We start from the raw sequence: 11165 nt of genomic DNA, 5'->3' as shown, positions 1-11165 counted from the left end.
GAGATGTATGATTCATCCAAAAACAAAGACGTTGATTAAAAGGTTTCAATGTGAAACTTTATTGACTTGTTCTATAATCTCACAGAGATATTTTGATAATACAACAGTATTACATTACAGAATTAACAAACTGCAAACAAGCCTAAAGAAAGCACGTTAATCATGAGGGCAATTTGGGACATCACAATCATTCTCATAATATACATATTCCTATTTAACTGTTTTCCATCTCAAAAGAAGCTGGGATGCACCGTAAAAGGTAAATAAAAAATGTCATAGGCAAATATTAATTTACATCAGAACATAGAAAATAGACAATAAAATGACGATTTTATTAAATATCAGCTCATCTTGAATTTGATGGTAGCAGCAAGTCTCAGAAAAGTTGGCACCGGACAGGTCAGTAGCATGACTGGATATGAAAAGAGCACCTTAAAGGGGCAGAGTGTCTCAGAAGTGAAAATGGGCAGAGGTTAGGCATCAGCAAAAAACTACAAATTCTGTTGCTCAATGTAAAATTGTTGAATATTCCATCATCTACAGTATATAACATCAAAAGATTCAGAGAATCTGGTGACATCTTTAAAAGACATGGATCAGTTATGAATGCCCATGAATTTTGCCTGGTCAAGGCATGATTCTGTTCATCAAAGAAATGACTGCAGGCGCTCAGGAAATCATCTTTTCAGAAATCGTGCTTGTGAACACAATTCACCGTCCCCTCAGGTTAAAGCTCTATCGTGCAGAGAACAAGTCTTACATGAATATAATCGAGAATTGAACTGAAATTTTGAATGAATTTTGGAAATCAAGGACATTGCATCGTCCCCATTAAAAAGGAATAGGACCATTTGGCTTGTTGTAAGTGCTCCGTTCAAAAGACTGCATCCCTGAAAAGGCACCATCAATGCTGGAGAGGATATACAAGTTTTAGAGCAGCATGTTCAATGCTAAACCACATACTGTATCTATTCCAACAGCATGGCGACATGGTAGAAAAGTCTGGGTGCTGGACTGACTTGGCCGCAGTCCAGACCTTTCACCAACTTAAAACATTTGATGCATCACAAAGTGGAATGTTGAGCAGCTAGAATCCTATATCAGACTAAATAAGGTGACATTCTCCTCCCAAAAGTCCAGCAGCTGGTCTCCTCAGTTCCCAGATGTTGCTGAGAGAAGAGGGGATGCAACACATGGTGGCGAACATGACCCTGACCCAACCTTTCTGAGTCATGTTGCTGCATTTCAGGATGAGCCAACATTTTTCAGGAGATAGTGGAATGACTCATTTTCAACATGTGATACGTTGTTTGTGTTGTATTCTGAATAAATGTTGGTTAATGAGATTTGCAAATCATTGCATTGTTTTTACGTTTTTACATTGTTGGAACTGGGGCAGTGCATACCTAAGAGTTAAATTAGAAAATATGAAATAATCAAACGGAAGATCTTATAAAGGACACTTTGAACGGTTACTGTTAAATTATCAATATAAATTCAAATAAAAAAATAACGGCACTGTGTATTTACGACATTTAAAAGAATAATGCTTCTAAGCAGACATGTGGGACAAACTAATTTACACTCCTAACTGCATCGTAATTTTCTGCTTAAGATAAAATCTAGTTGTGTCACATTCCATCACAATATACACATTCTAAACAATGACAAATCATATCATGTGATTTAAATGGTAATAGTCATATGAGACAGATGTGTTTACTGTAGTTTATGTACAATGTAATGGGGAGGCCTCAAATGATATGAAATGAAAGTTAAAGTTTCAAATTTGACTTTCACTAAGTTCACTCAAAGCAACTGCTGTCTTTCATCCAATTTTCTCTGAAGTGTATTTTATGAAGATGAAATCTGGCTGAAAAGAAATTTAATCTCCTACAGTAATATTTTGAAATGAAATTTGACTAAGCAATGTCTTTTTAATCATATCATCATCGCATTTCCGTAGAATCCGTAAAATCATTCCAAAAAAGGGCTTTGTCTTGCACTTGTGTTTCTAATGACAGATTCAAGTATTTGTGCTATTAAAAACAAGACTTATTTGGAAAACTCTTCCTCTGGAGAACGTTTATACTAACTGGCCTTTTGTTTTTTTGGGTGATAAGAAAAAAAAAGGTACACCAATCAGCCATGAAATGATGAACCTCTTCCTGTTTTTCAGTAGGTCCGACAGCCCTGACCCACAGAGGCACGGACTCCACTGAATGTCTGCAGGTCTGCTGTGCTATCTGGCACCAAGCTGTCAATTCTAGATCCTTTAAGTCCTGCAAGTTGCGAGGCGGGGCCTCGTGGCTTGGACATGTTTGTCTAGCACATCGCACAGATGCTCTACTGGACTAATACCTGGATCATTTATCCCTGTGCATTATGCAGGTGAAAGAGGCCACAACCACGAGGGAATAGTGCTTGACTTTGAAGGCGTGTAATGTTTAGGTCGGTGGTAAGTGTAAAGGAGTATCCACCTGATGAAAAACAAATAGATATTTCGCACCAGGCCACCTTCTTCCACAACACCGTGGTCCAGTTCTGATGCTCCATTGTGGGCTCTTTCAGCAGTGGACATTTGTTAGCATGAGCAACCTGCAGCTACACAGCCCCATACTCAACAAACTGAGATGCACTGAGATGTTTTTCGTGTCCCTTTCTATCTGGGCGAGCGCTAACTTTTGCAGCAAGTTGAGCCACAGAAGCTCTTTTATATGATCGGAGAACACATGCCAGCCTTCGCTTCCCACATGCATCACCGAGCCTTCGCCACCCACCCTGTTGGGGGTGCATTCATTTTCCTCTTTTGGACCACTTTGGTAGGTCTTGACCATTTCTGACCTGGAACATCCCAGAAGAGCTGCAGTTGCGGGGAAGTTATGCACCCATTTGACAGCCATCATAATTTGACCCTTGTCAAAGGATATCCCACTCACAGTATAAGTGCAACTGTAACTGCATAGTCTGTGTTTTTCACCTCACTAGTTGCTGTTCAAAATGTTATGGCTGATTGTTGTACACAGAAGCCACATTTAGTCTGTCTTCTCTTATCCTATATTTTGCCTCCACCAGCACAAATCCTTTACAACTGACTTCACACAGAACGACTTAGAATACAATTCAACAATTAAAACACAGTACATAACAATCTACATTCTGCCATACAAAAGCCTGACCTTTTGCAAAATAACCACAATCATTTTGTTTTAGACTGAAGCACAGAACCAGTCGTGAGTTTGGACACACCTACCCATACATTACCTTAATAGGGCAAAGCAGCTTGAACATATCATTGCATTCACTGGATCTTACTCATCTTTTTAAGCATTGAGTCACAATGTTTCTTGATACGCGTTACAGCATCTGAAGCTCAGACAGTGTTTCATTTACAGCTTGGTCAATCTGGCTGTAACTTTATGCAACCTGTTAGTTTGTATTAGCGTTGACCAATAAAACTGCTTCGTTTTTATGGATCTGGATACACACTGAACCCTGTCACGTTTTGCATTTAATTGGACAAACATCAGAGATATTTGAAAAGTGTACACAGCTAAAGTATAACCCCAGTTAAGTCAGCATGTTTAACAGCATTAGCTAGTAGGTAAGACGTGGATTATTTGAATAAATCCTCCAGCAGAAACAGAGAAGCTGCTGGTTTCTGAGATTGAAAACCCTTTTCACTGAATACCATTGCTTAGCGACATTGGTAATTACCTCCTGTGATGGGATTATGTTCATGTGTGAAATGGTCAGGATAAGTTTCTGCTTTATGTGCAGCTTTTGTCTGAGGCGAACAGTTGGACTCGTCATAGGCAGAAAAGCACAGCTGTGATTAATGACATTAATGATGCTCCACTCAGGTGCACAAACAGTGCCACAGAGGCACTGCGCTCAACAGTAAAGATCTTTCTACACCAGGCCTGGACGCACCATCTGATATTGTTGCACGTTCTAAAAATAAATATGATGTCACATAATGTCATTCTTCATTTTAAACAGGATTTTGCTACTCGCACTATGAAGGCTGGGGCAGCAGGATCACATTTACGGAACAACTCTGAAGCTTTCTCATGACGTAAACAGGTTTGATTTTATCAGTGTTTTGTCAGTCGAATCCTTGAGAGTTGTTGGATCACTCACCTTCCAAAGAAAAGTCAAAGTCCAAAATGACATCTGACAGACTGATTCACTTCCGCAAACAAAAAAAATCGAAAGAATTCAGAATCCTGCAATTGGTGGAATTCTTTTAAATGTGTGGTTCTATTATTGCCAGCAGAATGAAACTTTGCCACTGACCTACTGACACCTGAAAATGCTCAGGATTGTTCTACAGCTCTCACGGGCTGATGAAACTCCTTGCTACTGAAGCAAGATTGGACTGTGTTTTGTGATTTAGAGGTGAAAGGACCGCTAAATCCTCCACTCTTACTTGATGGCTCCATTTTACTTCACATTGCAACTGTGTGCCCTGTGATGGACTGGCGACCGCTCCGGGGTGTACCTCGCCTCTCACCCAACAGCAGCTGGGATAGGCTCCAGCCCCCCACGACCCTGAGTTGGATTACGCGGGTATAGAGGATGGATAAATGGATATGCAACTGTAACTAGGTAACTATATGCAACAAAGATGGATAAAACAGTTCATACTTAGCTGGCAAACTTTCTGTGGCCAAGGGGGCGGGAGAACCAGAATGTGTAACATAAGCGTATTGGAGAGGATTTCATCAGAGTTCATTCCATGCCGTGTTTAACCCACGGTTACTGTGAGTTTTGAACTCTGTTAGCACAGAGGCTGACACTGACTGCGTGAGTGACTGGACTATAGAGATTTGGAGCTAACTAGGCTAACCAAGTCGCCGCGTGTTGGACTGCCTCATGCCACAAGACGCTGACCTGCACCCAGAGAGGTCCAGCCTGACCAGGGGAAGTTTAGCCGCGTCACTTTGCTTGGATTTACACAGCAGCTGGCTTCAGAAGCGGCTGCCCCAGCTGTTGAGATGATGCCGTGTTAACGTGAGTAACCCTGCTTCTGTTTGTCAACGCCAGCGCCATTTTTTCCGGCAGCTCAACAACATCCCCGCCACGTCCAGGCCTGCAATGGGTAACTCACACTTGCCGGATTTTGGTAGCTGGGTGTAACAAAAATGTTAATCAAAGCCGCACTCGCTGTTTGACTGTTCTCATAGTACGAGTCATTGTTCTTTTCAGAGGTCACAGTTAAGTGTTTATAGTAAGTGTGTCTAGTGTGTTTCAGTAAGTCTGAAAGAGCTGAACAGTGTTACACAAGCATAACCCACCTGAATTGTGGAACAGTTATCTGGTTGTCAAGAGCATTCTGATTATTGTAGCTGCCAGGTTTGTGGATCTAAAGAGACTAAACTTCTTTTGGGCTGCATTTAATCGTCCTACAGTGTTGTCGAGAGTATAGCACAATGGAGTGCTCTCAAGTCCAAAAAATGCTGCTCAGAGCTAATATAAACTATAACAGGCTGAAGCTTGGTATATAATGCACTGCAAAAAAACACATTTCTATTTACAAAAAGCGTTGCATACAGATAAATATGGGATGGACCACTGTCAAATACACGTACCAGGCCCCATCAACCAGAAGGTAAGCCGCACAAATCTATGGCCTGCGATGACATCCTCACATGCACGTTGACAGCTTAGATTTGTGACATTTTGGTAACGTCTATATCACTATTATATCAGTGCACATCGGTTATCTCGGTGCAAAGACAGCAGACATGGAGACAGCCAGAAAGCAAAATTACTTTTCCTAAAATGTCAAATTCTTCCTATGAGCCTCTGATGGGGAACGATTTAGTTTCACATCAACAAATGCTAAGAAATAAAAAGAAAGAAAGACTTTGTCTTCACAAGGAAAGGAGACTTGTCACTTTCAAACTGCATGTGGAGAAAGTAATTGGAAATTGAGGCAAAATGGGTGGAAATGTAGAGTGAAATGGGAGAAACTGGGACAAGAACCTGTGCTCAGGCTCACTTGCTAGAGTAAATAAGAGAGTCGTCTTTCCACTAACGTATGCACACCAGGCAGGGGTTACTCTGACAAAGAACCAAAGAGAGGACGTTTCAGGGCTGTCAGTGAGTACCACTTGGTGGGTATATCAGAGAATTTTCAATCATTCAGTTTTAGTTTGTAAACCAGTGGGCGACAAACATTCAAGTTGCTGATGCTTATTCCACAAATCTGACACGTAGAAGAAAAACACTCATTGCATTCATTTGAATGTCCAGGGTCGAATATAAATGCATCAAAGCCACAAAATATTCAAGGAAACTATAAAAAGCATTAAACAGCAAATGTTAACAGAGACTGGGCAGACGCATCCTTTTGAGTTAAGACCTAGAAGGAAAAGAAAAAAAGATGTTAGCTGCGAATGCGTCTCCGCACAAACCTGCTGTGTATGCTTCTGCCACACTAAATCAAAATCAGTTGTAGAGAAAATAGCAGAGATATTGTAGCTCTGAGCAGGGATAAATTGCTTGAAATGTCAAATAAGTCTGGCTCATTACCGCTGTGTAACGGTCATTAGTTTTGAAATATTACTGTGTTGCACTTTATAGTCAGAAAGCCATCAAGTATGAAATATGTTCAATAACTATGGCAATCCAAGTGCGATTAATATACGGGAGCTATGAACATCTGCATTTCTGCCATGAATGAAGAGGTTGCTGAAAACTGGTGAGAGAAGAAACAACCCTGGAAATCTTAGAAATCCACAAGGACAAAAACACACTGATGTGAGGAATCTAAGCACAGAGGAGAAGCCAACAGTAAAGAATGTGTCGTGTCAGGTTCATTTCACCAAACTTCCAGGGAAACGTTCACTATTTTGGGAAATTCACATATTTGCATTCTCATTTATCTATCTATTGTCTGTTTAAATCAGTCAAATTGGGGGTATTGGCTGGATTTTTTTATTGTTTTGTTTTAGCTCTTTCTACCTGTCTTAATGCTAAGCTTTATGCTAAGCTAACTGAACACTGATTCCAGCTCTGCCACTCACATAAATGATCTCCTCACTTCAGGTTTTATTGTACAACAGATAATGCATTGGCACAAACTTGGCAATGATTAATTTTACACTTGGTGATAACTGCTCCTAGTGGAACAAAATGGATATAAAACCAGAAAAGGGTAGATAAAATGAACCTGTGTATGGGAACATGACCTCATGTTCAGGAAAAGAAGCCACACGATGCTAAGCACCAAAACTTTGTCTTTATTCTCTGGTTGTTTTGTACTGTGACTGCTTTAGCTGGGACTTCTGTGTCCACATTTTCACCTTCTTTTTGGTCTCTTCTCCTAAGGATACTAATGGGAAAAGTGAGGGAGTAACGTTCCCAAATGGCAAAGAGAAGCTTGAGGGATAAAGTGCAGGGTTCCCAAAAGGAAATGAAAAGCAGTGACAGAGTACAATAAACGCCGGCTGTTACGCAAAAGTTTAAATGATTTGCTTGTCCTTCCTAATTTTTGTTTTTATGAAATCTATGTGAAAATGAGAGCTTAATTAATAATTTTTAAATATTTTTCACAACTTTCGAGCTTAAGCAGTGCCGCATGCATGCGCACCACCACTGCGGTTGTGGTATTAGAGGAAGCGAGTTGCACCCTTGTTGTCAGTGAGCTCCCAGGACCTGATTACCAGCAGATGTGTTTGTTTGTCACCCCATGCTGATTTGTTATGCTCTTCGTAGATTGTTGCTCATTATTAAGTGCAGATGATTGATGGAATGTTCTGCAGAACACACCTCTCCCATCACCATGGTTTCTGAATTGTGTTTTTTGCTGATTTGCCCCTGTTGGATAATACCAACCTGAGACTTTTTCTGACACTGTGTAGCACTTATGCACTGCTGCACTCCCTTTAAATCTAACATTTAGCAGTAATTTGACCCACTGGTTTTTTATATATATTTTTTTAATTTGAATCTCAGCTCAGTAAAATATTTCAATGGCTTTCATTATTATAATTTCAAACCACTTTGTGCCTTCATTCCTTTTAAATATAGACCGTATAAGACTGCTCTCAAAGGGAAACGTTGAACTCAAGTAAACCCTTATAATGACTTGGGCTTTAAAGGAGGACGCGTCAGACTGTTAGAAGGAGTCTGCATTGTGTGCCAGCAGAGGGCGCTCCAGTTTCATTCCGATCTGCGTGCTGTGCTAACCTTTAATAAATATAAGCTAATATTATTTTTATGTCCACACTGCGATGAAAATAGATGACACGAGTGGGCAAAGCCATCTAATAAATAAGCTGAAAGCGGTGTTTGGAAGTATTTTGCATTTACTCCAAAATAGTAACGAACGAAGATAAGGTTGTTTTTTTAATCTGTGTACAAAGCAGCTGCCGTACTCTACAACAGCAACAAATCTCCCCTGCAAGCTCGCTCCCCAGGTAGCGACGGCACCATTTAGCACCACGTCAGTGTCGACTGTTTAACGCCATCTGCCTGTTTTTCAGCACAGTCGGCTACACCAGGTCGCCTTTGCTGACAAAATGGTGAGGTTTATATGCCAAGATGCGTGGCCCATCGGTTTGGGTTTGGGAGAGGCATAAAACCAGAGTCTCGATATGAAATTTTATGTTATGCTACAATCCCATTCCACATAGTACAGCTTCATGACACCACGCAGGAAAAAAATGAAGATGATACTAAAGGACGGACACCTGCCCTCGCCACACGTGGACTGACAATCCCGGACGCCCATGTTTCTGTGGCCACTCAGAGCTCATTGCATTTGGAACTCATGGAAACTTGACAGTTAAATTCTGAGAACTAAGGAGGGACGTTTGGATACAACTGAACGTTTATTTCCAATTTCAAATCATAAACCCTTTTCATCATTGTTTATTTTCATCATCTACTAGCAGCTGAGGCACTTTGTGCACATAATTTGTTTTACTGTGAAGCACAGTGAGCTTATCTTCATGTATGAATTTCATTCTTATTATATTTCCCAAAACATTGAACTGTTCCTGTTACGCATTTTAGACAGCTAACAAACAAAAGCAACTCAAGGCACAAGCTTTCTGTTGGACATATTATACACACACACACATATATATAATTTATTTTTTATTTTTTTGGTCTTATCTTCCTGCTTTTAAGACACATTCTTATTGCAATTTGTGTGTGTATATGTTCTAAAGACCATTCTCAAGCAATGTAAAGCTGATATACTGTATAAGTCACTTAGGGGATTAGTCATGCATTGTGCTTCCATCCCACTGCTTTTTTGTCTGTTTCCAGCGCTAATCATTTGTATGCTGCAGAGTCTTTTAAACTCACTGGACATCTTTGGTATGCGAATGGAACCACTGCTGGTGCCATCACCGCCTTCAGTCAAGGGTTTGATCTCAATTAGGTAGCCCTCTCGGGAAGGGATTTGCAGCTCCACACTGGTCTTATTGGTTTCAAGTACAGTAGTCCTGCCAGACCAGTTCTGGCGATATGCAACCTTGAGGAGGGGATAGATCCTAAGTCAGAATTTAAATTCATCTCCTGTAATGGTAGGAAAGTCAACCTCTATGGCTTTTCAATGATAAGATGTACGTCTAAATCAACATACTTTGTGTGAAAAACGAAGAGAAAACATAAGAATGTTGATGAGGAGATGCAGCCAAAATGTGGTTCTGCGGTCCTTTTCTCAAGGAGGTCATGATTTCAGAAATCCTGAGCAGATCATTTGTCCCAGTGACTCAACCGAGGAAAGCAGAGGGGTTAAAACAGGACCTCAGACAGCCTTTTTTTTGTATTTAGTCATCCAAATATCATCTTTGCCAAAATGCTCTATTCTGACTTATAATAAAAACATGTCGCACAGACAGATAAGCTGCTTATCTAGTTTTAAAAGCATGAAGAATTTATATAAAATGGCTCCACTCCTCTTACCCATTTTGTCTTTGCCAAAATCTTAACACAGTACATGCGCTGGGTGCGTTCTTACAACAAAGCCCATACTCATCACACTCATGTAAATATATATACATACTGTAAATATATATATATACACATCTTTTATTTGTGGAAAACATCCAAAAAGTATGTGAGGTGGATCAAATGTGATTTATTGTTGCACTGCTTAGAAGAAGCTGAATTCTCTCTGCAGGATGACACCTTTCATTTTATCACCTGGAACAGATCTTTTAATTTTGAAAGGCCAGCCAGGGCCAATCCACAATATAACTTTAGAGTGCTGAGGTCTATCTTTCCACTGCAATGAGAAAACCATTTGTAGAGGTGACAGCTGCTGAGACTGTATTTGTTTCCCCAGTTCTGGAGTTTCCACTTTTTCTCTGACAAACTCACCTTGTATCCTGTCACTTCAGACTCATTCTCCATTGCCTTGACATGTTCCCAATTTAGAAAGATCTTAGAGTTGGTCAGGTTCCACTCAATGCTGCCGGGAGGCTGCCTTGGAGCTGCAAGATATGCAATTACACAGACACAGGGTTTACAAATGAATACACTGATGTCATCGGTAGTCTTCTCAAACTCTGCAGTTATTCATGATTCATTGCATTTCATCAGATTTACCTGAATCAAGTAAATGCTCTTTGGCCTTTTGTTTGTGTGTGTAAAACTCAGCTAATAAGGATGAGATAAAAAAGTTCACCCTGAAGCAGCACACAATACTGCATTACACAAATTATCAGTGCTATTATAAACAATATAATTAAAAAAATGGGAAAAAAAACATTGAAAAAACAAAAATACACAGGGCTGAGGGAATGGCTCCGGCTTTTTAGAACTACTGCTGCTACTACTAATAAAAGTCTTCACTGATTTAATGCGTTTGTGTCCAAAGTGCAGTAAGTCTGTAAATGAAGAGATGCAAAATCCACTTAACTGACTGCATTCATTTGCATTCAGAATGTCTTGAAGAATGGGTCCACAGTCAATCAAAATTGATGAGAAATATATTTTGTCACGATTTGCTGCAGTGTGGCCCCCAGAGCGGAGACACAGAAACGGCTGAAGTAGCTTGTATTCCAAAATGTTCACTTTATTGAGGACTTGCACACACAAACATCACCTGTGGAGTGGACAGAAGCAGGTAGGCAACAAACTCACAGGTGAGCTCAGGCAAATTATTTTTTGGATGTGGGAACCCAGGTCAGCTAGCTTCT

At 40.3% G+C, this 11165-nt stretch overlaps 1 protein-coding gene across 1 annotated transcript in view; it reads right to left on the bottom strand.

Moving 5' to 3' along the window:
* Window positions 1-6278: 6278 nt before the first annotated feature.
* Window positions 6279-11165, bottom strand: part of LOC140304046 (contactin-4) — a 55883-nt gene continuing 50996 nt past the window's right edge. Inside the window, exons 20-22 of the mRNA XM_072383060.1 lie at window positions 10345-10457; window positions 9325-9493; window positions 6279-6370 (exon numbers count right to left, since the gene is read on the bottom strand). Of these exons, the coding sequence (XP_072239161.1) occupies window positions 6279-6370; window positions 9325-9493; window positions 10345-10457 (374 nt within the window). The remainder of the gene's footprint in view (window positions 6371-9324; window positions 9494-10344; window positions 10458-11165) is intronic.

Source organism: Leuresthes tenuis, unplaced genomic scaffold (genome assembly GCF_036924035.1).
Source record: "Leuresthes tenuis unplaced genomic scaffold, fLeuTen1.0.hap1 SCAF_3, whole genome shotgun sequence".
Lineage (NCBI taxonomy): Eukaryota > Metazoa > Chordata > Actinopteri > Atheriniformes > Atherinopsidae > Leuresthes > Leuresthes tenuis.
This window is presented reverse-complemented; position numbering and strand designations above follow the sequence as displayed.